The 27,945-nt window shown below is 49.8% G+C and overlaps 1 protein-coding gene across 1 annotated transcript in view; it reads right to left on the reverse strand.

Annotated features, from left to right (window-relative positions):
* LOC129714801 (NACHT domain- and WD repeat-containing protein 1) overlaps nt 1–23,642 on the reverse strand; it is a 39,626-nt gene extending 15,984 nt beyond the window's left edge. Inside the window, exons 1-4 of the mRNA XM_055664647.1 lie at nt 23,638–23,642; nt 20,826–20,949; nt 17,036–17,239; nt 6,918–7,810 (exon numbers count right to left, since the gene is read on the reverse strand). Coding sequence (XP_055520622.1) covers nt 6,918–7,810; nt 17,036–17,239; nt 20,826–20,949; nt 23,638–23,642 — 1,226 coding nt within the window. The remainder of the gene's footprint in view (nt 1–6,917; nt 7,811–17,035; nt 17,240–20,825; nt 20,950–23,637) is intronic.
* Nucleotides 23,643–27,945: the final 4,303 nt, after the last annotated feature.

Genomic DNA, 27,945 nt, shown 5'->3' on the forward strand with positions numbered 1-27,945 from the left:
AGTGTGTGTGTAGGATAGTGCTAGTGTGTGTAGGATAGTGCTAGTGTGTGTAGGATAGTGTTAGTGTGTGTAGGATAGTGCTAGTGTGTGTAGGATAGTGCTAGTGTGTGTAGGATAGTGCTAGTGTGTGTAGGATAGTGCTAGTGGGTGTGTAGGATAGTGCTAGTGTGTGTAGGATAGTGCTAGTGTGTGTAGGATAGTGTTAGTGTGTGTAGGATAGTGCTAGTGGGTGTAGGATAGTGTTAGTGTGTGTAGGATAGTGCTAGTGGGTGTGTAGGATAGTGCTAGTGTGTGTAGGATAGTGTTAGTGTGTGTAGGATAGTGCTAGTGTGTGTAGGATAGTGTTAGTATGTGTAGGATAGTGTTAGTGTGTGTAGGATAGTGCTAGTGTGTGTAGGATAGTGCTAGTGTGTGCTAACACTATCTATAGGTAGACAAAAATGCTGGAGAAACTCAGCGGCTGAGGCAGCATCTATGGAGCGAAGGAAATAGGTGATGTTTCGGGTCGAATCCCTTCTTCAGACCCTTTTTACAACATCTGCAGTTCTTTCTTTAACAATATCTATAACTGTCATTGTCCACAAGCCTATGCTATCACTATTAATGATAGTGTTGGCAAGCGCAGACTCGGTGGGCCGAATGGCCTGTTTCCCTTAAGTCTAAAGTCATATAAACATTGACTTCTATAATTTTGTAACTTCTACTAACACTCCCCTCCCTCCCCCCTTGCTCACATAGAAACATAGACAATAGGTGCAGGAGTAGGCCATTCGGCCCTTCGAGCCTGCACCGCCATTCAATATGATCATGGCTGATCATCCAACTCAGTATCCTGTACCTGCCTTCTCTCCATACCCCCTGATCCCTTTAGCCACAAGGGCCACATCTAACTCCCTCTTAAATATAGCCAATGAACTGGCCTCAACTACCTTCTGTGGCAGAGAGTTCCAGAGATTCACTCTGTGTGAATTTTTTTTTTCTCACCTCAGTCCTAAAAGATTTCCCCCTTATCCTTAAACTGTGACCCCTTGTTCTGGACTTCCCCAACATCGGAACAATCTTGCATCTAGCCTGTCCAACCCCTTAAGAATGTTGTAAGTTTCTATAAGATCCCCCCTCAATCCTCTAAATTCTAGCGAGTACAAACCGAGTCTATCCAGTCTTTCTTCATATGAAAGTCCTGCCATCCCAGGAATCAGTCTGGTGAACCTTCTCTGTACTCCCTCTATGGCAAGAATGTCTTTCCTCAGATTAGGAGACCAAAACTGTACGCAATATTCCAGGTGTGGTCTCACCAAGACCTTGTACAACTGCAGTAGAACCTCCCTGCTCCTATACTCAAATCCTTTTGCTATGAATGCTAACATACCATTCGCTTTCTTCACTGCCTGCTGCACCTGAATGCCTACTTTCAATGACTGGTGTACCATGACACCCAGGTCTCGTTGGATCTCCCCTTTTCCTAATCGGCCATCATTCAGATTAGAGTCTACTTTCCTGTTTTTGCCACCAAAGTGGATAACCTCACATTTATGCACATTATACTGCACCTGCCATGCATTTGCCCACTCACCCAGCCTATCCAAGTCACCTTGCAGCCTCCTAGCATTCTCCTCACAGCTAACACGGCTTCGTGTCATCCGCAAACTTGGAGATATTGCCTTCAATTCCCTCGTACAAATCATTAATATATATTGTAAATAGCTGGGGTCCCAGCACTGAGCCTTGCAGTACCCCACTAGTCACTGCCTGCCATTCTGAAAAGGACCCGTTTACTTCTACTCTTTGCTTCCTGTCTGCCAGCCAATTCTCTATCCACATCAATACTGAACCCCCAAAACCTTGTGCTTTAAGTTTGTATACTAATCTCTTATGTGGGACCTTGTCGAAAGCCTTCTGAAAGTCCAGATATAACACATCCACTGGTTCTCCCTTATCCACTCTAATAGTTACATCTTCGAAAAATTCTATAAGATTCGTCAGACATGATTTACCTTTCATAAATCCATGCTGACTTTGTCCAATGATTTCACCACTTTCCAAATGTGCTGCTATCCCATCTTTAATAACGGACTCTAGCAGTTTCCCCACCACCGATGTTAGACTAACTGGTCTGTAATTTCCCGTTTTCTCTCTCCCTTTTTAAAAACTGCGGTTACATTAGCTACCCTCCAATCCTCAGGAACTACTCCAGAATCTAAAGAATTTTGAAAAATTATCACTAATGCATCCACTATTTCTGGGGCTACTTCCTTCAGTCCCTGGGGATTTATCGGCCTGTAATCCATTCAATTTACCTAACACCACTCCCCCAACCCTCGTTGTTTAACCAGTTCCATCGTTCACCACATTGCATCACTCTTCAGGTCACACCTTCCCTAGCCAACAATTGGCCTACCAGGCATCTGAAGAAGGGTTCTGTCCCAAATCGTCACCTATCCATGTTTCCCAGAGAGGCTGCCTGACCCGCTGAGTTACTCCAGCACTCTGTGAAACGTCACCCATCCATGTTCTCCACAGATGCTGCCTGACCCGCTGAGTTACTCCAGCATTCTGTGTCTATATTTCTCTTTCATTTGCTGATAGAGAACGTAGAACAATACAGCACAGGAACAGGCCCTTCGGCCCACAATGTCCATGCTAAACATGATGCTGTTAAATTAATCTCCTCTGCCTGCACGTGATCCGTATCCCTCCATTCCCTGCCCATCCATGTGCTATCTATAAGCCTCCTAAATACCACTATCGTATCTGCCTCCACCACCACCCCTGGCAGCGTGTTCCAAGCACCCACCACCCTCTGTGTAAAAAAACTATTCTCCATTAAACTTTCGGCCTCTCACATTAAAGCTCAGCCCTGCAATTTTGAGAGTTTTAGCAATACGGAGAAGAGCTCCGACTGCCGGTCTGCGGCCGATAACATTCTGATGTCGCAGTCTCTGGTAGGAAAGGGCCGAGTCGGGCGCTCCAAGCCGCGGTGTGTTTGACCGTCCCGACGGCGGAGTTTGGATCATCCCGACGAGAGGGCCGTCCGCAGCAGCGACTACAGAGGGTTCATGGCCCCGACCACGGGTAAACAAAGGAGGAGAACTGGCTAAACTATGTTGCCTTCCACCACAGTGAAGAATGCTGTGGTGGATGTTTGTGTTAAATTCTATTGTGTATTGTGTGTTCTTTTTAAGTGTATCGCTGCTGGCAAATTCATGTCACTGCACCTTCGGGTGCATGTGACCAATAGAATTGACTTTGACTCTGATACAGCATGGAAACCTACACTTTGGCCCACCGAGTCCACGCCGACCATCGATCACCCGTTCACACTCATTCTGCATTATCTCACTTTCTCATCCGCTCCCTAGACACGAGGGGACAATTTACAGAGGGCCAATTGACCTACAAACCCGCACGTCTTTTGGGATGTGGGAGGACACCGGAGCTCCCGGAGAAAACCCACAGGGTCACAGGGAGAACATGCAAACTCCACACACAGACAGCATCCGAGGTCAGGATGGAACCTGGGTCTTTGGTGCTGTGAGGCAGCAACACCACTGCTATCTGCAAGAACCTGATTCAACGTCAAGAGTCACGAGTGTTTTATTGTCCTACTAGTCCAAGCGCTTCCCCAACGCAAGATTCCACTCACGCATAGCCCCCAACTGCACAGGCACGGCTCAGTTCTCCTCATCCCCCAGCACTCCCACCTCCTCTTCACCCTCCTTCTTCAATCCCTAGAGAGGGAGGGGGGTAGAGAGGGAGGAGAGGAGGGTAGAGAGGGAGGGGCAGAGAGGGAAGGGGGCAGAGAGGGAAGGGGGGGGAGAGACGGGAAGGGGAAGAGAGGGAGGAGGGGGGGCAGAGAGGGAGGGGGGGGGAGAGAGGGAAGGGGCAGAGAGGGAGGGGGGCCAGAGAGAGAGAGGGGGGGGCAAGAGGGAGAGGGAGAGAGAGGGAGAGAGGGAGAAGGGGGGGCAGAGAGGGAGGGGGGAGAGAGAAGAGAGAGAGGGAGAGCAGGGAGAGAGGGAGGGGGATCAGAGGGGGGGCAGGAGAGAGAGGGGGGGGGGGAGAAGACAAGAGAGAGGGGGGGCAGAGCGAGGGAGCAGGGCAGAGGGGGGGGGCAGAGAGGAGGGGGAGAGACAGGGACAGAGAGTGGGGAGAGAGGGGGGAGAGAGGGCAGAGGGATAGGGGCAGAGAGGGAGAGGGGGAGAGAGAGGGAGAGAGGGGGCAGAGAGAGAGGGAGAGGGGAGAGGAGAGAGGAGAGAGGGGGGCAGAGAGGGGAGAGGGGGCAGAGAGGGAGAGGGGGGCAGAGGAGGGGAGAGGGAGGGAGAGAGGGGGAAGAGAGGGAGGAGCAGAGAGGGGAGAGGGGGCAGAGAGAGAGAGAGAGGAGGCGGGAGAGAAAATGGGAGAGCGGGGAGAGAGAGGGAGAGGAGAGAGAGAAGAGGGGAGAGAGAGGGAGAGGGGGGCAGAGAGGGGAGAGGGGGAGAGAGAGGGGAGAGGGGGCAGAGAGAGGGAGGAGAGGGAAGGGGAGTGGAGGGAGGGGGGGGGCAGAGAGGGAGAGGGGGGCAGAGAGGGAAGGGAGGGAGAGGAGAGAGGAGAGGAGGGAGGCAAGAGAGGGAGAGGGGGCCAGAGGGAGAGGGGGGCAGGAGGGAGGGGGAGAGAGGGAGGGGGGGCAGAGAGAGGGAGAGGGGGAGAGAGGGGGGGGAGGGGGAGAGAGACAGGAGAGAGAGGGAGAGGGGGGGAGAGAGAGGGGAGGAGAGGGAGAGAGGCGAGAGAGAGAGAGGGAGACAGAGAGGGAGGGAGGGGGAGAGAGGAAGGGGGGGAGAATGAGAAAGGGAGAGAAAGGGGGAGAGAGGAAGTGAGGGAGAATGAGAGAGAGAGGGCAGGGAGGAGAGAATGAGTTAGAGAGAGTGAGTTAGAGGGGCAGAGAGGGAGAGGGGAGAGAGAGAGAGGGAGAGGGGGGCAGAGAGGGAGGAGGGGCAGAGAGGAGGAGAGGCAGAGAGAGGGGGGAGCAGAGAGGGAGAGGGGGCAGAGAGGGAGAGAGGGGCAGAGAGAGGAGAGGGGCGAGAGAGGAGAGAGGGGGAGAGAGAGAGAGGGGGGGGGCAGAGAGGGGGGGGGGCAGAGAGGAGAGGGGAGGCAGAGAGAGGGAGGGGGGAGAGAGGAGAGGGGGCAGAGAGGGGGGGGGGTAGAGAGGGCGGGAGAGAGAGGGAGGGAGAGAGAGAGAGAGAGTGAGAGAGAGAGAGAGAGAGAGAGGGGGGGGAGAGGGAGAGAGAGAGAAAGGAGAGAGAGAGAGAGAAATGAGAGAGAGAGGGGGCAGGGAGAGAGAGAGAGGGAGGAGAGAGAGGGGGGGGAGCAGAGAGAGAGAGGGGGGGGGAGAGAGAGGAGGAGGGGGGCGGGAGAGAGAGAGAGGGAGGGGAAAAGAGAGAGAGAGAGAGGGGGGGAGAGAGGGAGAGGGAGAGAGAGAGAGGGGGAGAGGGAGAGGGGGGGAGAGAGGGGAGAGAGAGAGAGGGAGAGAGAGGGGGGCAGAGAGAGAGAGACAGGGAGAGAGGGAGGAGGGAGAGAGGAGAGAGAGGAGAGGGGGGGCAGAGAGAGGGGAGAGAGGGGAGAGAGAGGGGAGGAGGGAGAGAGGGGGGGCAGAGAGAGAGGAGGAGGGCAGAGAGAGAGGAGGGGCACAGAGAGAGGGGGGGCACAGAGAGGGGAGAGGCAGAGAGAGAGAGGGGACAGAGAGGAGGGGGGCAGAGAGAGAGGGGGGGGGCAGAGAGGGAGGGGGGCAGAGAGGGAGGGAGAGGGAGGGGGGCAGAGAGGGAGGGGGGCAGAGAGGGAGGGGCAGAGAGGGAGGGGGGGCAGAGAGAGAGGGGGGGGGCAGAGAGAGAGGGGGAAGAGGGGGGGCAGAGAGAGAGGGGCAGAGAGAGAGGGGGGGGGCAGAGAGAGAGGGGGGGGCAGAGAGAGATGGGGGGCAGAGAGAGAGGGGGGGGGGCAGAGAGAGGGGGGGCAGAGCAGAGAGGGGGGGCAGAGAGAGAGAGGGGGGGGCAGAGAGAGAGGGGGGGGCAGAGAGAGAGGGGGGGGGCAGAGAGAGAGAGGGGGGGGGAGAGAGAGGGGCAGAGAGAGAGGGGCAGAGAGAGGGGGGAGTGAAAAAGAGGAGAGTAAAAAGAGGAGAGAGGTGCAGAGAGAGAGAGAGAGAGAGAGAGAGAGAGAGAGAGAGAGAGAGAGAGAGAGAGAGAGAGAGAGAGAGAGAGGGGGGAGAGAGGGAGGGGGCCAGAGAGGGAGGGGGGGCAGAGAGAGAGGGGGACAGAGAGCATGGGGCAGAGAGCGGGTGCAGAGAGGGAGGGGGGAGAGGGCAGAGAGGGAGGGGGCAGAGAGGGAGGACAGAGAGGGAGAAAGAAGAGAGTGTGGGAGGAGAGGGGGGGAGGGAAGGAGTGGGAGGCCGCAGAGAGGGAGGGGGGCAGAGAGAGGGGGAGGCAGAGGGGGGGGGGGGGAGATAGGGAGGGTGCAGAGAGGGGGGGGGGGGGCAGAGAGGGAGGGGGGGCAGAGAGGGGAGGGGGGGCAGAGAGGGAGGGGGGCAGAGAGGGAGGGAGGGAGGGATAGAGAGGGGGAGAGAGAGGGGGAGAGGGGGGGAGGGGGGAGGGGGGGAGAGAGGGAGGGAGAGAGGGGGGGAGAGAGGGAGGGAGGGGGGGGAGGGGGGGAGGGAGAGGGAGGGAGGGAGGGAGGGAGGGAGGGAGGGGAGTTGGTGTTTTGGGTCCAGACCCTTCTTCAGACTGAGTGTCAGGGGAGACATATAGATGGTGATATGGAACAAATGAATGAAAGATGCAAAAAAGTAACAACGATAAAGGTATCGAGGCCATTGTTGACTGTGAGCTAGGTGAAAAACAAGTTGCAGACAATGAGACTCAACAAGATGACAGACAGTAAGTAGTTCATCAGCCCACCTCTCCAGTGTCAATGCTGCTTTCAGGTCCTCTTCCACACTGACCACAGATAAAGCCCACACCTTGTGGAGCAGAAACTGAAAGTTGAAGAGGCACTCGGTGATCAAGGTGGCCACCTGGCCGGCCTTGAGCAGGTGGTGAGGAACCCCGTTCAGTCTCCGTAGGTTGAATGTGTGTTTGGCGCCAGGACCCTGTCCTCTGACCCAGGCCAGTGGCTGGGCATGGAGGTCCTCTGGCTCGCAGGTGCCCGGCCTTCCCGACAGGCCCGATGGTTTCCCCGAGAAATAGTTGGCCAGGGTCAGGTGCAGAGCAGACCGGTGGTCGTTTGACGGCAGGTACCTGTTCAGGCAGGCGCGCCTCAGCGCCGAGTGGGCCCAGGCGAAGGTACGGGTGTCGTCGCTCCTCCGCTCCACCAGGTGGAGCTTCAGGTCCCCGCGCAGCTTCATCCAGGTGAGCACGGGCACCTTGGGGACGGAGGCGTCCTGGACGTGCCCGAGCTCCCGCATGACGGCCGGGTCCAAGCTGAGGAGATCGCTCACCTCGGCAAAGGTGGCGCCGTTCCTGGACAAGGCAAGTATCCCGGCCGCCCTCCTCACCAGCGCCTCGCCGTGCGCCTTCTCCAGCCGGCTGAGGACCGCCGCGTACAGCGGCTGGAGGCCGGGCGGGAGGTAAATGTCCACCGCTCGGGTGGAGGAGCGCCAGCCCAGCGACTCCCTGTAGGCACACTGGAGATAGAGAGGGCTCGGGCAGGCCGAGCACGCTCCCACTAGTAAAGCCCACTGGTCGGCTGCCAGCGTTCGACTATCCCGTTCCAACCAAGAGCCCAGTATCTGTTCCGTCTCCACAGACGTGAGGGGTGGGATATGAAGAACCTTCCCAACGTCATTGAAAATCTGTTGAAAGAATAGAGACTTCAGTACAAAACTTGCCCGACTGCCTTTGAACATAGAACGGTCTGAAGAAACGTCCTGACCCATCACCTATTTTTCTCTCCACAGATGCTGCCACCTATTTTTCTCTCCACAGATGCTGCCTGACCCGCTGAGTTACTCCAGCACTCTGTGAAACGTCACCTATCCATGTTCTCCACAGATGCTGCCTGACCCGCTGAGTTACTCCAGCACTCTGTGAAATGTCACCTATCCATGTTCTCCACAGATGCTGCCTGACCCGCTGAGTTACTCCAGTACTCTGTGAAACGTCACCTATCCATGTTCTCCACAGATGCTGCCTGACCCGCTGAGTTACTCCAGCACTCTGTGAAACGTCACCTATCCATGTTCTCCACAGATGCTGCCTGACCCGCTGAGTTACTCCAGCATTTTGTGCCTATCTTCAGTTCTTTGTTTTTACATGTAAAATAGTACAAAACACGAACAGGCCATTCGGCCCACTATGTCGGTACTGAACATGATGCCAAGATAAACTAATCTCCTCTGTCGGTACGAACATAGGGTAGAAACATAGAAACAGAGAAAATAGGTGCAGGAGTAGGCCATTCGGCCCTTCGAGCCAGCACCGTCCGCTATTCAATATGATCATGGCTGATCATCCAAAATCAGTATGTTCCTGCTTTCTCACCATATCCCTTGATTCCGCTAGCCCTAAGAGCTAAATCTCTCTTGAAAACATCCAGTGAATTGGCCTCCACCGCCTTCTGTGGCAGAGAATTCCTCAGATTCACAACTCTCTGGGTGAAAAGGTTTTTCCTCATCTCCGTTCTAAATGGCCTACACATTATTCTTAAACTGTGACCCCTGATTCTGGACTCCCCCAACATCGGGAACATGTTTCCGGCGTCTAGCCTGTCCAATCTTTTAGGAATTTAATGTTTCTGTAAGATCTCCTCTCATCCTTCTAAATTCCAGAGAATACAAGCCCAGTCGACCCATTCTTTCATCATATGTCAGTCCCGCCATCCCGGGAATTAACCTTGTAAACCTACGCTGCACTCCCTCAATAGCATGAATGTCCTTCCTCAAATTAGGGGGCCAAAACTGCACATAATACTCAGTCAGCACAGTACCTTTTTTGCAGGGTATATTTGTCAAGGTTTAGAGGGCATAGCTTTTCGATGAGAGGGGCAAAGTTTAAAGGAGATGCGCGGGGCAAATTTTTTTACAGTGCGTGGGGGTTCCTGAACATGCTGCAGATACGATAGCTGTGTTAATCAGGCTTTTTGATGGATGTACAGGGAATACCGGGATATGGATCACGTGCAGGCAGAGGTGATTAGGATATCTTGGCATCATGTCCGGCACAGACATTGCGGGCTGCAGGGGCCTGTTCCTGTGTTGTACTGTTTAGCTTTAATTTACAGATACAGTGTGGAAACAGGCCCGTATGCCCACCGAGTCCGCGCCGACCAGCGATCCCCGCACAGTAACACTCTCGCACACACACTAGGAACAATTTACATTTATACCAAGCCAATTAACCTACAAACCTGAACGTCTTTGGAGTGTGGGAAGAATCCGGAGCACCTGGAAAAAACCTATGCAGGTTAAGGAGTAGAACGTACAAACTCCGTCCATACACCATCTATGCTTTCACCATCTATCATTCCTAACTGTCCCTGTATGTCATTGTCACTTGCGGGTGGAGCACCAAGGCAAATTCCTTCCAAGACACCAGAAACATGTGGCAGGGTGTCAGGGACATAACTGACTACAAGAGCAGCCCCGCCTGCCCCCACGGTGATATCACACTGGCCAACGAACTGAACACCTTCTTTGCCCGGTTCGAAACTTGCAACACCACCAGGAGTGGAATAACCCCAGTCATGGCGGAGGGACAGGCCTTAACACTGAGCACTCAGGAGGTACAGTGCGCTCTACGTAGGATCAATCCACGCAAGGCTGCAGGCCCGGATGGAGTCCAGGGAAAGGTACTAAAGGACTGTGCTGTACAGCTGGCGGAGGTATTCACGAGAATCGTCAATCTATCTCTATCTCTGGCAACGGTCCCCAAGTGCCTGAAAACAGCCACCATAGTGCCGGTGCCGAAAAAGTCCAAAGTCACCAACCTGAACGACTACCGCCCGGTTGCCTTAACTCCAATCCCAATGAAGTGCTTCGAAAGGCTGGTCCTCTCCCACATCAAATCCAGCATCCCTGCCTCACTGGACTCTCATCAATTTGCATACAGAGCAAATAGATCGACAGAGGATGCCATCTCTCTGGCTCTTCACACTGTCTTGACTCACCTGGACAGACTGGGCACGTACGTGAGGATGCTCTTCATTGACTATAGCTCTGCATTCAATACGGTCATCCCCACCAAGCTCACCACCAAACTCCACCAGCTAGGCCTCAGCTCGCCGATATGAGATTGGATCCTGAACTTTCTGACGGAGCGACCGCAGGCAGTGAGACTGGGCCCGCACCTGTCCTCCACTATCACCCTGAGCACCGGCACACCACAGGGCTGTGTACTAAGCCCCAAGCTCTACTCCCTCTTCACTCACGACTGTGTTCCTGCATTCGACACCAACACCAACGTGAAGTTTGCAGACGACACAACAGTGATTGGGCTGATCACCAATGGTGATGAAACAAAATACAGAACGGAGGTGCAGAACCTGGCGGACTGGTGCGCACGTAACAACTTGTCACTAAACACCTCCAAGACCAAGGAGCTGATTATTGACTTCAGGAGGTCCCATAATGGAGAATACGCCCCAATCTCCATCTACGGGGAAAGTGTGGAGAGAGTGTCCAGCTTTAAGTTTCTGGGCACTCACATTTCAGAGGACCTCACATGATCCACCAACACCGCTGCGCTGGTCAAGAAGGCACAGCAACGACTGTTCTTCCTGAGGACATTAAAAAAAGACTGGCCTGCCCCAACAGCTGCTGACAACGTTCTACCGCTGCACCACTGAGAGCATATTAACGTATGGCATCTCTGTGTGGTATCTCAGCTGCACGGAGGCGGAGGAGAGCTCTTCAGCGCGTCGTCCACAGAGCGCAGAGGATCATTGGGACACAGCTACCAGCCTTGGAGGGCATCTCAGATTCAGATTCAGATTCAGATTCAGATTCAATTTTAATTGTCATTGTCAGTGTACAGTACAGAGACGACGAAATGCATTTAGCATCTCCCTTGAAGAGCGACATAGCAAACGATTTGAATAAAAAGTAAATAATAAGTGTCCGGGGGGGGGGGGGGGGGGGGGCGGTGATTGGCAGTCACCGAGGTACGTTGTTTAGTAGAGTGACAGCCGCCGGAAAGAAGCTGTTCCTCGACCTGCTGGTTCGGCAACGGAGAGACCTGTAGCGCCTCCCGGATGGTAGGAGGGTAAACAGTCCATGGTTGGGGTGAGAGCAGTCCTTGGCGATGCTGAGCGCCCTCCGCAGACAACGCTTGCTTTGGACAGACTCAATGGAGGGGAGCGTGGAACCGGTGATGCGTTGGGCAATTTTCACCACCCTCTGCAGTGCCTTCCGGTCGGAGACAGAGCAGTTGCCATACCATACTGTGATGCAGTTGGTAAGGATGCTCTCGATGGTGCAGCGGTAGAAGTTCACCAGGATCTGAGGAGACAGATGGACCTTCTTCAGTCTCCTCAGGAAGAAGAGACGCTGATGAGCCTTCTTGATCAGAGTAGAGGTATTGTGGGTCCAAGAGAGGTCATCGGAGATTTTGACTCCCAGGAACCTGAAGCTAGAAACACGTTCCACCTCCGTCCCGTTAATGTGGATGGGGGTGTGCGTGCCACCTCTGGACTTCCTGAAGTCTACAATGAGCTCCTTGGTCTTCTTGGAGTTAAGGGCCAGGTTGTTGTCAGCGCACCATGCTGCTAAGTGCTGGACCTCCTCCCTGTAGGCCAGCTCATCGTTGTTGCTGATGAGGCCAATCACCGTTGTATCATCTGCATACTTGATGATTGTGTTAGTACCATGTACAGGTGTGCAGTCATCGGTGAAGAGGGAGTAGAGGAGGGGGCTCAGCACACAGCCCTGAGGAACGCCGGTGTTCAGGGTGAGGGTTGAAGAGGTGTGCTTGTCTAACCTCACAGACTGGGGTCTGTTGGTTAGAAAGTCCAGTATCCAGTTGCAGAGGGAGGGGTCGATGCCCAGGTTACCGAGTTTGGTGATCAGTTTTGATGGAATAATGGTGTTGAATGCTGAGCTGTAATCGATGAACAGCATTCTTACATAAGTGTCTCTGTTGTCAAGGTGGGAGAGGGCGGAGTGAAGTGCCGTTGAGATGGCATCCTCCGTACTCCTGTTCTTGCGGTAGGCAAACTGATAGGGATCCAGTGTGGGGGGTAGGCAGCTTTTGAGGTGTGCCAGGACCAGCCTCTCGAAGCACTTGGTGATGATGGGGGTAAGTGCAACTGGGCGGAAGTCGTTGAGGCTTGCTGCAGTGGAGTGTTTTGGCACTGGCACGATGGAGGTGGCTTTAAGGCAAGTGGGGACAACTGCTTGGGCAAGTGACAGGTTGAAGATGTCAGTCCAGACGTCTGTCAGCTGCGCAGCACAGGCACTGAGCACGCGCCCGGGGATGCCGTCAGGGCCAGCAGCCTTACGTGCATTAGTCCTACTCAGTGCCACGTACACGTCGTAGGGGGTGAGTGTGAGGGGTTGGTGATCGGCAGGTAGCACAGCCTTGATGGCTGTCTCTAGATTGTCCCTGTCGAAGCAGCCATAGAAGTGGTTAAGCTCCTCAAGGAAGGAGGCGTCGCTGGATGTGGGGGTGATGTTGGAGGGTCTGTAGTCCGTGATGGCCTGGATGCCTTGCCACATGCGTCGGGGGTCGGAGTTGTTGTTGAAGTGCTCCTCAATCCTGAGCTTATGGCAGTGCTTGGCCTTCCTGATGCCCCTCTTCAGGTTAGCCCTGGATGAACTGTAGGCTCGAGCATCGCCTGACCTGAAAGCGGTGTCCCGTGCTTTCAGCAGTAGCCTGACCTCGCTGTTCATCCATGGCTTCTGATTCGGGTATATGGTCACCTGTTTGAGGGAGGTGACACTATTGATGGTGGAGTTTATAAAGTCCAGAACAGAGGATGTATAGGAATCAATGTCCGTGTGAGAGTCAAGGGTGGCCTGGGCTGCAAACGCCTTCCAGTCAGTGTTTCCAAAACACTGCTGAAGTGTGAAGTCCGCTTCCTCTGACCAGACTTTAACTGTCCTTACAGTTGGTTTAACCCGTCTGATGAGTGGGGAGTACTTAGGGAGCAGGAACAATGAGACGTGATCAGACTGACCAAGGTGGGGGAGGGGGATGGCTTTGTAAGCTTCAGCCATGTTGGTGTAGACTTTGTCCAGTGTCTTGTCTACTCTAGTGGGGAAGGATACATGTTGGTGGAATTTGGGGAGTACAGTCTTCAGGTTGGAGTGATTGAAGTCACCCGCAACAATGAAGGCTGCCTCGGGGTTGTGAGTCTGTTGTTTGCTAATGGCAGTATGCAGCTCTTTCATTGCAAGCTTGGCATTAGCATCAGGAGGGATGTAGGCTGCAGTCACAACAGTGGAGGTGAACTCTCTGGGCAGATAGAACGGTCTGCATCTAACCAAGAGGAATTCAAGGTTAGCTGAGCAGTGACTCTCGATGATGGTGGAGTCCGTGCACCATGCTTTGTTTACATAAATGCACAGACCCCCCCCTCTGGTCTTACCAGAGTCTGATGTCCTGTCCGCTCGGAGTAAATGACGCCCCGATAGCTGGATGGCGCTGTCAGGAACGTCAGTGTTGAGCCAAGTTTCAGTGAAGATCAAGATGTTGCAGTCCTTGATCCGGTTGTGGGAGGTGATCCTTAGCCGGAGTTCATCCATTTTGTTTGCCAGTGAGTGCACGTTGGCGAGGAAAAGGGTAGGAATCGCTGCCCTGTGTGGGGCTAGCTCTAACCTGGCCTTTAACCCACCTCTGCGTCCCTGGCGGTGTTTTCGTACCATACACGGTGCCTCAGGAAGGCCGTCAGCATCCATAAAGACTCCTCACACCCCTGTAACGGACTGTTTGAATTACTTCCCTCCGGCAGATTTTACAAGGCCTTCTACGCCCGAACCTCCAGACTCAGAAACAGCTTTATTCCAAGAGCTATAGCGGCTCTGAACCGGCCCTGCTGAGTGATGACTGTCTCCCTCGGATGGTCACGGCACACATCTTATTTATTTATTTTACTTTTCTTTTTCATCGGTTGGAGCTGCAAACTAAATCTCGTTGCACTGACGTGCAATGACAATAATATATATTATTATTATTATTATCGTATGTGAATACTTGGCCAATAAACTTATTCATTCATTCATTGTTGCATGTTATATGTACTAATTTTAAATAACCATGTCAAAAGATGGCTTGCAATGTGAAGGGATAGAATGAGGAATGCACATGAAATCTTCAGGTTATGGCAAAGACGTGTGGGTTTTTGTAGGTTAATGCTAGATTGCCCCTTGTGTGTAGGGAGTGGATGAGAGCATGGAATAGCATAGAACTAGTGTGAACGGGTGATTGCTTGACAGCGTGGACTCAGTGGCCAAAGGGTCTGTGTCCTTGCTGTATCACTAAACAAAACGGAAAAAAGTGATGGCATAATCAACATAGGTTCAAGTTTATCTCAAGGAGAGGCTGATCCATTTTCTAGATACAAGAAATTGTGTTTTGATGGTTTACAACCAAGGACACGAAGTGCTGGAGTAACTCAGCGGGTCAGGCAGCATCTCTGGAGAACATGGATAGGTGACGTTTTGGGTCGAGACCTCAAGAAGGATCCTGAGCTGAAGTGTTGCCTATCCATTATCTTTAATTGGACTTTACTGCACTAAACGTTATTCCCTTTATCCTGTATCTGTACACTGTGAACAATGATTGTAATCATGTATTGTCTTTTTGCTGACTGGATAACATGCAGCAAAAAGCTTTTCACTGTACCTCAGTGCATGTGACAATAAACCAAACTAAACTTCACAAATGCTGCCTGATCCACTGAGTTATTCCAGCACTTTGTTTTCCAAAGTATGGACATCAGGGCCCTGGTGAGACCACACCTGGAGTATTGTGTGCAATTTTTGTCCCCTAATTTGAGGAAGGACATTCTTGATATTGAGGGAGTGCAGCGTAGGTTCACCAGGTTAATTATCGGGATGGCAGGACTGTCATATGCTGAGAGATTGGAGTGACTGGGCTTGTATACTCTGGAGTTTAGGATGAGAGAATATCTTATTGAAACATATAAGATTATTAAGGGTTTGGACACAGTAGGGGCATGTTCCCAAAGTCCAGAACCAGAGGCCACAGTTTAAGAATAAGGAGTAAGCCATTTAGAACAGAGATGAGGAACCACTTTTTCCACACAGAGGGTTGTGAGTCTGTGGAATTCTCTGCCCTAGAGAACAGTGGAGGCCGGTTCACTGGAATCTTTCAAGAGAGAGTTAGATAGTGCTCTTAGAGATAGCGGAAGTCAGGGGATATGGGGAGAAGGCAGGAACGGGGTACTGATTGGGGATGATCAGCCATGATCACATTGAATGGCGGTGCTGGCTCGAAAGGCCGAATGGCCAACTCCTGCACCTATTGCCTATAATCGCATTGTCTGATAAGTACCATTTTGTAACAAGATTGTAAAAAAAAATTCCTTGTGGTCGTTGTGGTTCAACTTTAGTTTAGTTTAGAGATACAGCACTGAAACAGGCCCTTTGGCCCACCGAGTCTGAACTGACCAGCGATCCCCGTACGCAAGGGACAATCCTAAACACCAGGGACTATTTTTTACAACCTTACAACCAATTGACCTACAAACCTGCACGTCTTTGGAGTGTGGGAGGAAAGCGGAGCACCCGGAGAAAACCCACGCAGGTCACAGGGAGAACGTACAGACAGCACCCGTAGTCAGGACGGAACCCTGGTCTCTAGCGCTGTGAGGCAGCAACTCTACCGCTGCTCCACCGTGACACCCTATCTCAGTAGATTTATTGTGCTATCATGACAAGTTTGTACAATTAATGCCTGAGTACAACACGTCACTTGCTTTTATTGAGCAGCTACTAGCAAACAGTATCATTGTTCTCGGCAAAGCAATATGCTTATGAACTCCCCCCTGTTGGTTTGTGTAAATTGTACAGTAAATCAATCAGTCAATGTGTCATAAGTCGGCATGGACTCGATGGGCTAAAGGGTCTGTTTCTGTATCACTGAAGTCTAAATCTTACCCCCGTCACCTTTAACCTACATTCTCTGGTTCTCGATTCCCTTACTCTGGGCAAAAGACTCTGTGTGTCTACCCAATCTATTCCTCTCATGATTTTGCATACCTCTATAAGATCACCCCTCATCAATAGACAAATGACAATAGGTGCAGGAGTAGGCCATTCGGCCCTTAGAGCCAGCACCGCCATTCAATGTGATCATGGCTGATCATCCCCAATCAGTACCCCGTTCCTGCCTTCTCTTCATATCCTCTGACTCCGCTATCTTTAAGAACCCTATCTAGCTCTCTCTTGAAAGCATCCAGAGAACCGGCCTCCACCGCCCTCTGAGGCAGATAATTCCACACTCACAACTCTGTGTGAAAAAGTATTTCCTCATCTCCGTTCTAAATGGCTTACTCCTTATTCTTAAACTGTGGCCCTGGTTCTGGTCTCCCTCAACATCGGGAACATGTTTCCTGCCTCTAGCGTGTCCAAACCCTTAATAATCTTATATGTTTCAATTAGATCACCTCTCATCCTTCTAAATTCCAGAGTATACAAGCCCAGTCACTCTAATCTATCAACATATGACAGTCCCGCCATCCCGGGAATTAACTTTGTGAACCTACGCTGCACTCCCTCAATAGCAAGAATGTCCTTCCTCAGGTTTGGAGACCTAAACTGCACACAATACTCCATCCTGCACTCCAAGGAATAGAGTCCTAGCCTGCTCAACCTCTCCCTATAGCACACACCCTGGAGTCCTGGCAACATCATCATGAATCTTCTCCACATCCATCACATCCAGCAACTTATTTCCACTGTTCAAAGGTGGTAGGAGCTGAATTAAGCCATTCGGCCCATCGAGTCTACTCCGCGCAGTCAATCGTGGCTGATCTATCTCTCCCTGCTAACCCCATTCTCCTGCCTTCTCCCCGTAACCCCTGACGTAATCAAGTGTCGTTACTGTGTAGACATTGTTACCTTTGGTGCAGCCTCCTTCTCCTCAACGGTCATGGATGCAATGATATAGACGTTCTTCGGCAGCTCGCTTGGCAACCAGAAAAGGCTTCGTGCATTGTAGTCATCGGACAATTCATCCAAACCATCCAAACTGATCAACAGAGGATGGTCTTCAGTAGCCAGCTCCAGCAAGGAAGTGAACTCATTTAACAGCCCCGGGAATTCCTAGATGAGAGCAGTTACAGTTTTAGTTTAGTTTATTGTCACATGTACCGAGGTGCAGTGAAAAGCTTTTGTTGCGTGCTAACCACTCAGCGGAAAGTCAATACCTTACAATCGAGCCGTTTACTGTGCACAGATACATGATAAGGGAATAACGTTTAGTGCAAGGTGAAGACAGCAAAGTCCGATCAAGGATAGACTGAGGGTCACCAATGAGGTAGATAGTAGTTCAGCACTGCTCTCTAGTTGTGGTAGGATGGTTCAGTTGCCTGATAACAGCTGGGAAGAAACAGTCCCTGAATCTGGAGGTGTGCGTTTGTTTTCACACTTCTGTACCTCTTGCCCGATGGGAGAGGGGAGAAGAGGGAGTGGCCAGGGTGCAACTGGTCCTTGATGATGCTGCTGGCCTTGCCGAGGCAGCATGAGGTGTAGATGGAGTCAATGGAAGGGAGGTTGGTTTGTGTGATGGTCTGGGCTGCGTCCACAATTCGCTGCAATTTCTTGCGGTCTTGGATGGAGCTGTTCCCAAACCGAGCTGTGATGCATCCCAATAAAATGCTTTCTATGATGCATCTGTAGAAGTTGGTGAAAGTTGTCGGGGACATGCCGAACTTCCTGAGCCTTCTAAGGAAGTAGAGGCGTTGGACTATCAACATTTAAAAGGAGATTAGTCTTTTAAGTTTTAAAAATCCGAGGTCACCTCCAGATTCAAGGACAGTTTCCTCACAGCTGTTAACAGGCAACTGAACCATCCCATCACCAACTAGTGAGCAGTCCTGAACACCCATCTACCTCATTGGAGACCCTCGGACTAGCTATAAATGGATTTTATCTTGCACTAAATGATTCCCTTAGTCCTGTATCTGCTCACTGTGGATGGCAGAAAGACTGTACATGATTACAATCACAGTGTACAGTTACATGATAAGGGAATAACGTTTAGTGCAAGGTAAAGACAGCAAAGTCCGATCAAGGATAGTCCGAGGGTCTCCAATGAGGTAGATAGTGGTTCAGCACTGCTCTCTGGCTGTGGTAGGATGGTTCAGTTGCCTGATAACAGCTGGGAAGAAACTGTCCCTGAATCTGGAGGTCTGCGTTCACACACACATACATACACACATACACACACTAAACTCAGTGGGACCCGTTGGGCTAGTCCCTCGACGCAATCTTCCACCTCTCCACCAATTCCAATATTAGTGGCCAGTGGGGGGGCTTACTTGAGTGCTGGTATGGCAGCTCAGTCCCTCAAGCCTGATCTGCTGGCAGCTCACTCACGGCTGGTGGGCTGGCAGTTGACTCATGACTATTCCTTAAAATTCCATTTCAAGCAGGGTGCAAGGCCATCAAATTCATGTGCAGATTCTTACCACTATGAGCAGGGTGCAAGGCCACCAAATTCAAGTGCAGTTTCCAACCCCTTCAAGCAGGGTGCAAGGCCACCAAATTCAAGTGCAGTTTCATACCATTTCATGCAGGGTGAAACCACCATAAAACCACACAAAACACCACTCACAGTTGAGTAGACATTCAGTGTGTTCAGTTGATTCACAGCTCAGACAGACTCATGACCTCTCCCTCCCCCATCATGCAGAGACTGAGCCACACCCACACTACCTGGGTTTTATAACCCCTCCCCCCTCCCACAGGAAAAGTTGTGGCCTTCAGGGCGTGATTGACAGGAGAGAGATTCTCAACATTTTTTAAGCACTAATAACACTTATTTTTCACTGATGGGAAGAATTCTCTGCACCTGCTCAGCGGTGAGTAAGATGGCCAAAAATCACAGCCGTAAGTGGTAGCGTTTTATCTAAAATCAATATAGAGTGCAGGAAGTAAGTGCATTTGCAGTAGTGCTTTTTAACTTCGCCAAAGCACCCAAGCCGCCATTTGCAGTAAGTAGTGCCGTACAACTTCAAGCCAAAGCACCCAAGCCACCATGTGCAGTAAGTAGTGCATTTCAAATTCAGCAAAACACCCAAGCCACCATTTGCAGTAAGTAGTGACTTTCAACTTCAAGCCAAAGCACCCAAACAACCATTTGCAGGCAGTGCATATTTACTTCAAAAAAAACATATTTTCATTTTCAAACCACATTAAGGGTACTCACAGTTGTGTAGACATTTGTTCAGTGTTATTCAGAGCTCAGAGAGACTTGACCCTTGGCTTCATCCATCTTGCAGAGACTGAGTGAGGCACACCACTTCCTGGTTTTATAGTCTTTCCCCCTCCCTCCAGCAGGGGCAGCAGAGAGAATGGTGAATTTTTTAAACTTCAAGCCAAAGCTCCCAAGCCACCATTTGCAGTAAGTAGTGCCTTTCAACTTTAAACCAAAGCTCCCAAGCCACCATTTGCAGTAAATAGTGCATTTCAACTTCAAGCCAAAGCACCCAAGCCACCCTTTGCAGTAAGTAGTGCCTTTCAACTTCATGTCACCATTTGCAGTAAGTAGTGCCTTTCAACTTAAAGCCAAAGCACCCAAGCCACCATTTGCAGTAAGAAGTGCCTTTCAACTTCAAGCCAAAGCACCCACGCCACCATTTGCAGTAAGTAGTGCCTTTCAACTTCAAGCAAAGCACCCAAGCCACCATTTGCAGTAAGTAGTGCCTTTCAACCTCAAGCCAAAGCACCCAAGCCACCATTTGCAGTAAGTAGTGCCTTTCAACTTCAAGCAAAACACCCAAGCCACCATTTGCAGTAAGTAGTGCCTTTCAACTTCACGCCAAAGCACCCAAGCCACCATTTCCAGTAAGTAGTGCCTTTCAACTTTAAGCCAAAGCACACAAGCCACCATTTGCAGTAAGTAGTGCCTTTCAACTTCGAGCCAAAGCACCCAAACCACCATGTGCAGGCAGTGCCTTTTTACTTCAAACAAACCATATTTTCATTTTCAAACCACATTAAGGATACTCACAGTTGTGTAGACATTTGTTCAGTGTTATTCAGAGCTCAGAGAGACGTGACCCTTGGCTTCATCCATCTTGCAGAGACTGAGTGAGGCACACCACTTCCTGGTTTTATAGTCCCTCCCCCTCCCTCCAGCAGGGGCAGCAGAGAGAATGGTGACTTTTTTAAAAACATTAATATCTCTCTGATTTGTCATTGATGGGAAACATCCTCCGCACCCGTAAGACGGAGGGGGGCTCGGAACGAGGTGGCCAAAAATGACGGCCGTAGGTGGCGGCGTTCTGTCGGAAATCGCAGCACAGTGGGCCAAAAGCGGTCAAGATCAGAAATTTAGTAATATAGATATATATATTCACACATATATATACATACATATACTTAGATATATATATATGTGTGTGTGTGTGTGTGTGTGTGTGTGTGTGTGTGTGTGTGTGTGTGTGTGTGTGTGTGTGTGTGTGTGTATATACACACACACAAAGGTAGACAAAAATGCTGGAGAAACTCAGCGGGTGAGGCAGCATCTGTGGAGCGAAGGAATAGGTGACGTTTCGGGGCGAGACTCTTCTTCAGACTGATATGTATACACACACACATACGTACACATATTCAGGTAAGCTCAGAACTACTTTGTTTAATTATTTTCTGTCGCCACAGACAGGCATCATTTTAATCATAATACCTCTGAGAAACGGATTGACTTATGATATATTTCAGCAAGTTGGATGCACAAGCCGTGCAGAAGCAGACGAAGACTTCTGCTCTCCCCGGTCACACCGACAAAGCGAACAACTCGATGCAGCTCCCTGAAATTGAAATGCAAACATACTTGAGTTTGGTTTGACTTGGTTTAGTTTAGTTTAGAGATACAGCGCAGACACACCGGGTCCACGCCGACCAGCGATCCCCGCACACTAACACCATCCTACGCCCACTAGGGACAATTTTACATTTGTACATTTATACCAAGCCAATTAACCTACAAGTCTTTGGAGTGTGGAAGGAAACCGAAGATCTGGGAGAAAACCCATGCAGGTCACGGGGAGAACGTGCAAACTCCGTACAGACAGCACTCAGGATCGAACCCGGGTCTCTGGCGCTGTAAGGTAGTAACGCTACCACTACACCACCGTGCTGCCCTTGTATATAGATATGGTGTTATCTGATCTTTTTTTAGTTTTTAAAGAAATATCGTAGACTCTATGATTCTAAAACAGGATTCGGCTTAAAGTGAGCGGGGAGAGATTTATGTGGGGGCTTGTGGGCCATGTTTTCACTCAGAGGGGAGTCTGTGTCTGGAATGAGCTGCCAGAGGAAGATGTAGTTTTAGATTGAGAGATACAGCGTGGGAACAGGCCCTTCGGACCACCGAGTCAGCACTGACCAGCGATCCCCCCTACACTAACACTATCCTACACACTGGAGAAAATTTACAATTAAGAAGCTAATTAACCTACAGACCTGTCGATCTTTGGAGTGTGGGAGAAAACCGGAGCACCCAGTGAAAACATGATTACATGAAGACACAGATGCTGGAATCTTGAGCAAGCACAAAGTGCTGGAGTAACTCAGTGGGTCAGGCAGCGTCTCTGGTGGTAATGGACAGGTGGTTTTTGGTTTGGGATCCTTCTTCAGATATAAAATTACCTGAAAATTCGTTAAACTTTGCTCTAAGTACTTTAGACACATAAATGTCTTAGGAACAGAATTGGGCCATTCAGCCCATCGAGTCTACTCCGCCATTCAATCATGGCTGATCTATCTCTCCCTCACAACCCCATTCTCCTGCCTTCTCCCCATAACCCCTGACACCCGCACTAATCAAGAATCTCTGCTTTCATACCCAATGACGTCCCCCACAGCCGTTTTTCGAACTTGTACGTAAAGTTTTATCAGTCAATTTTAGTTTGTTTATTCAGGCATGTCAATATTGACGTGTTTTTAAGCATTCACTCGGCCAATGACATCGAGTCGGTGGATGCAGTACATGTTCTCATTAAACATTATTTGTAACCATGGGCACAAAAATCCTTGAAGATAATTACTCCTCAGGGAAAATAGTCAATTAATCATTTACACTGTATTATATCAATGTCCATTGTCTGAGGCGAGGCTATAGTTACATAGGCTTCATATTCTAGTTGGCAAACAAATTCATTGAACAATGTATAATTATTTTAGTACTTGATACCCCTTTATTTTAGTTTAGTTTAGAAATACAGTTTAGAAATACAGCGTGGAAACACAAGCCTGGCCGTGCCGACCAGCGATCCCCGCACACTAACACTACCCGTACAGACAGCACGCGTAGTCAGGATCGAACCCAGGTCTCCGGCGCTGTGAGGCAGCAACCCTACCGCTGCGCCATCGTGCCGCCCATTAGTGGAAAGGAGATTCAAGCAGGAAAAGGGCGCAGAGAAAATTTACGAGGACCCGAGGGTCTGAGGTGCAGGGAGACGTTGAGCAGGCTGGGACTCTATTCCCTTGAGCACAGAATGAGGGGAGATCTTATAGAGGTGTATAAAATCATGAGAAGAATAGATCGGGTAGACGCACAGGGTCTCTTGCCCAGAGTACCAGAGGACATAGGTTAAAGGTGAAGGGGTAAAGGTTTAGAGTTCAGAGATGCAGCAAACAGGCTCTTCGGCCCATCGAGTCTGTGCCGACCAGTGAGCCCAACACATTAACACCGTCCTACACACACCAGGGACCATTTACATTTATACCAAGCCAATTAACCTACATACCTGTACATCTTTAGAGTGTGCTTGCTATTGAGGGAGTGCAGCATAGGTTTACAAGGTTAATTCCCGGGATGGTGGGACTGTCATATGCTGAGAGAATGGAGAGGCTGGGCTTGTACACTCTGGAGTTTAGAAGGATGAGAGGGTATCTCATTGAAACATATAAGATTGTTAAGGGTTCTGGACTCCCCCGATGTTGGGGGAGTCCAGAACTGAGGGCCACAGTTTAAGAATAAGGGGAAAGCCATTTAGGACGGAGACGAGGAAACACTTTTTCACACAGAGGGTTGTGAATCCGTGGAATTGTCTGCCTCAGAGGGCGGTGGAGGCGGGTTCTCTGGATGCTTTCAAGTGAGAGCTAGATGGGGCTCTTAAAAATAGCGGAGTCAGGAGCTATGGGGAGAAGGCAGGAACGGGAGGTGCTGATTGGGGATGATCAGCCATGATCACATTGAATGGCGGTGCTGGCTTGAAGGACCGAATGGCCTGCTCCTGCACCTATTGTCTATTGTGGAAGGAAACTAGAGCACCCGGAGAAAACTCACAGGGCCACAGGGAGAACGTACAAACTCCGTACAGACAGCACCCATAGTCAGGATTGAACCCGGAACTCTGGCGCTGTGAGGCAGCAACTCTACCGCTGCGCCACCGTGCCGACCAGCAACAATGGTACAAATTGAGGATGGGGCACTTACCCAGAGATCCATTCGGAGGCCAGGATGGATGCTTTGGCTACAAGAGCACTCTTACCGCATCCCGTTTCCCCAAGGAGTACAATGGCCCTCTGTTTCGACTGTTGCAAACTTTCCTTCAGACTGAGCAAAAAAACATCTCTCCCCATGAACAGCGAGGATCTGTGAATAGAGTAACACCATCCATCCTTTTAATTCTGACAGTATGTTCCCAATGTTGGGCGAGTCCAGAACCAGGGGCCACAATATTAGAATAAAGGGGAGGTCATTTAAGACTGAGATGAGACAAAACTTTTTCACCCATAGAGTTGTGAATGTATGGAATTCCCTGCCACAGAGGGTAGTGGAGGCCAAGTCACTGGATGTATTTAAGAGAGAGTTAGATAGAGCTCTAGGGGCTAGTGGAGAAGGGATATGGGGAGAGGGCAGGCACGGGTTATTGATAGGGGACGATCAGCCATGATCACAATGAATGGCGGTGCTGGCTCGAAGGACCGAATGGCTTCCTCCTTTTCTATGTTTCTAGTATGAAACCAAAATGTGGCGCAGCGGTAGAATTGCTGCCTCACAGCGCCAGAGACCTGGGTTCAAACCTGACTCGGTGCGCTGTCTGTATGGTGTTTGTACGTTTTGTTTTATTTAAACTGTTTGTTTTGTTGAAACTGTAATGTTTTGTTATTAATGTTTAATATTTTATGTGTCATTCATAATTGTTTACTGTATGTGGTGTTGTTATATGCGAGCAGAGCACCAAGGCAAATTCCTTGTATGTGTACATACTTGGCCAATAAACTTATTAATTCTTTCAAATAAACGTATTCATTCTCTTTGTAGGTTAGTTTAGTTTATTATCGTCACGTGAACCGTGGTACAGTGAACATTTTTTTGCTGCGTGCTATCCCGTCAGAAGAAAGACAGATTATTGAGATTAATTTATGGGGGTTAATTCCCAGGGTGGCAGGAACCATGTTCCCGATATTGGGGGTGTCCTGAACCAGGGGCCACAGTTTAAGAATAAGGTGTAAGCCATTTAGAGGGAGACGAGGAAAAACGTTTTCGCACAGAGAGTTGTGAGTCAGAGGGCGGTGGAGGCCGGTTCTCTGGATACTTTCAAGAGAGAGTTGGAGAGAGCTCTTAGGGATAAAAAATAAAAAATAAAATAAAATAAAAAATAAATTTTTTAAATATTTTTAAAATAATTGATTGTAACATGATATGAGTCAGAAGAAAGGTATCGACCCGAAATATCAACCTTTCCTTCTCTCCAGAGATGCAGCCTGTCCCGCTGAGTAAAGGCCCTGTCCCAAGTCTCCCGAGTTTGCCCCTTGATTCGAACTCGGAGAATTACGGTAATGGCCGTTCGTAGGTACTCGGGGCTATTTGTTTTTACTCGTGGCCATTTTTCAACATGTTGAAAAAACGTCCCGACTTTCCTGATGCCCCGAGTTCTTACGGCTGGCATCAGGAGCCGCTACGAAACATCTACGGACTCCTACGAGCTCGCTACCGACATTAGCCGACATTCCCCAAGTTGGAATCAAGGGGAAAACTCGGGAGAGTTCGTGAGTAACTCGGGAAAGTGGGACAGGCCCTAGACTCCAGCTTTTTGTGTCTGTCTTTGATTGTAATATGATAATAGTCATCAACTATGTCAACACCTCTTGAAAAACATAGAACATCGGCCTACAATGTCTGTCCTTGCTAAACTAGATGCTTGGACCATCTTGTATCTATCTGCCTGCAGGATCCATATTCGTGCATATCCACGTGCCTGTCCAAAAGTCTCTTAAACACCACTATCGTATCTGCCTCCACCACCACCTCTGGCAGCGCGTTCCAGGCACCCACCACCCTCTGTGTAAAAAAACATGCACCTCGACAAGGCCAGCAGCATAAACAAGGACCAGTCGCACCCTGGCCACTCCCTCTTCACCCCTCTTCCATCAGGTAAGAGGTACAGAAGTGTGAAAACAAACGCACACCTCCAGATCCAGGGACAGTTTCTTCCCAGCTGTTATCAGGCAACTGAACCATCCTACCACAACCAGAGAGCAGTGCTGAACTACTATCTACCTCGGACTATCTTTAATTGGATTTTACTGAACTTCATGTATCTGTACATTGTGGACGGCTCGATTGTAATCACGTATTGTCATTTTGCTAACTGGATAGCACGCAACAAAAGCTGTTCACTGTACCTTGGTACACATGACAAATATAAACTGAAGTAAACTAATGTCCCTTGAAATACTTAAGCAGCTTAACAAAAACTTACACAGAGCTTAAAAAGAATCACAACCTCTTAAATAAGATTAAGACCTAAGTAACCAAGCATGGTGTTGATTTCCACTCAGAATATCTCAGCTTACATCAGACAGAGACGTTTATCCCTCCTAATTATTTTCATCAGAATTTCTCCAGCAAATGTTGGTAAATAATATCGAACATAGAACAGCATGGTGGCGCAGCGGTAGAGTTGGTGTTTTGCAGCACCAGAGATCCTGACTACGGGTGCTGGCTGTACAGAGTTTGCACGTTCTCCCTGTGACCGTGTGGGTTTTCTCCGGGTGCTCCGGGTCCCTCCCACACTCCCAAGACGTACAGGTTTGTAGATTGATTGGCTTGGTATGAATGTAAAATTGTCCCTAGCATGTGTGGGACATAGAAACATAGAAACATAGAAACATAGAAATTAGGTGCAGGAGTAGGCCATTCGGCCCTTCGAGCCTGCACCGCCATTCAATATGATCATGGCTGATCATCCAACTCAGTATCCCGTACCTGCCTTCTCTCCATACCCCCTGATCCCCTTAGCCACAAGGGCCACATCTAACTCCCTCTTAAATATAGCCAATGAACTGGCCTCAACTACCCTCTGTGGCAGAGAGTTCCAGAGATTCACCACTCCCTGCGTGAAAAAAGTTCTTCTCATCTCGGTTTTAAAGGATTTCCCCTTTATCCTTAAGCTGTGACCCCTTGTCCTGGACTTCCCTAACATCTGGAACAATCTTCCTGCATCTGCCTGTCCAACCCCTTAAGAATTTTGTAAGTTTCTATAAGATCCCCTCTCAATCTTCTAAATTCTAGAGAGTATAAACCAAGTCTATCCAGTCTTTCTTCATAAGACAGTCCTGACATCCCAGGAATCAGTCTGGTGAACCGTCTCTGCACTCCCTCTATGGCAATAATGTCCTTCCTGAGATTTGGAGACCAAAACTGTACGCAATACTCCAGGTGTGGTCTCACCAAGACCCTGTACAACTGCAGTAGAACCTCTCTGCTCCTATACTCAAATCCTTTTGCAATGAAAGCTAACATACCATTCGCTTTCTTTACTGCCTGCTGCACCTGCATGCCTACCTTCAATGACTGGTGTACCATGACACCCAGGTCTCGCTGCATCTCCCCCTTTCCCAATCGTCCACCATTTAGATAATAGTCTGCTTTCCTGTTTTTGCCACCAAAATGGATAACCTCACATTTATCCACATTATACTGCATCTGCCAAACATTTGCCCACTCACCCAGCCTATCCAAGTCACCCTGCAGTCTCCTAGCATCCTCCTCACAGCTAACACTGCCCCCCAGCTTAGTGTCATCCGCAAACTTGGAGATATTGCCTTCAATTCCCTCATCCAGATCATTAATATATATTGTAAATAGCTGGGGTCCCAGTACTGAGCCTTGGGGTACCCCACTAGTCACTGCCTGCCATTGTGAAAAGGACCCGTTTACTCCTACTCTTTGCTTCCTGTTTGCCAGCCAGTTCTCTATCCACATCAATACTGAACCCCCAATGCCTTTAAGTTTGTATACTAATTTCTTATGTGGGACCTTGTCGAAAGCCTTCTGGAAGTCCAGATACACCACATCCACTGGTTCTCCCCTATCCACGCTACTGGTTACATCCTCGAAAAATTCTATAAGATTCGTCAGACATGATTTACCTTTCGTAAATCCATGCTGACTTTGTCCAATGATTTCACCACTTTCCAAATGTGCTGCTATCCCATCTTTAATAACTGACTCTAGCAGTTTCCCCACTACCGATGTTAGACTAACTGGTCTGTAATTCCCCATTTTCTCTCTCCCTCCCTTCTTAAAAAGTGGGGTTACGTTTGCTACCCGCCAATCTTCAGGAACTACTCCAGAACCTAAAGGGTTTTGAAAGATTATTACTAATGCATCCATTATTTCTGGAGCTACTTCCTTAAGTACTCTGGGATGCAGCCTATCTGGCCCTGGGGATTTATCGGCCTTTAATCCATTCAATTTACCCAACACCACTTCCCGGCTAACCTGGATTTCACTCAATTCCTCCAACTCCTTTGACCCGCGGTCCCCTGCTATTTCCGGCAAATTATTT

Source organism: Leucoraja erinacea, chromosome 41 (genome assembly GCF_028641065.1).
Source record: "Leucoraja erinacea ecotype New England chromosome 41, Leri_hhj_1, whole genome shotgun sequence".
In the NCBI taxonomy this organism is placed as follows: domain Eukaryota; kingdom Metazoa; phylum Chordata; class Chondrichthyes; order Rajiformes; family Rajidae; genus Leucoraja; species Leucoraja erinaceus.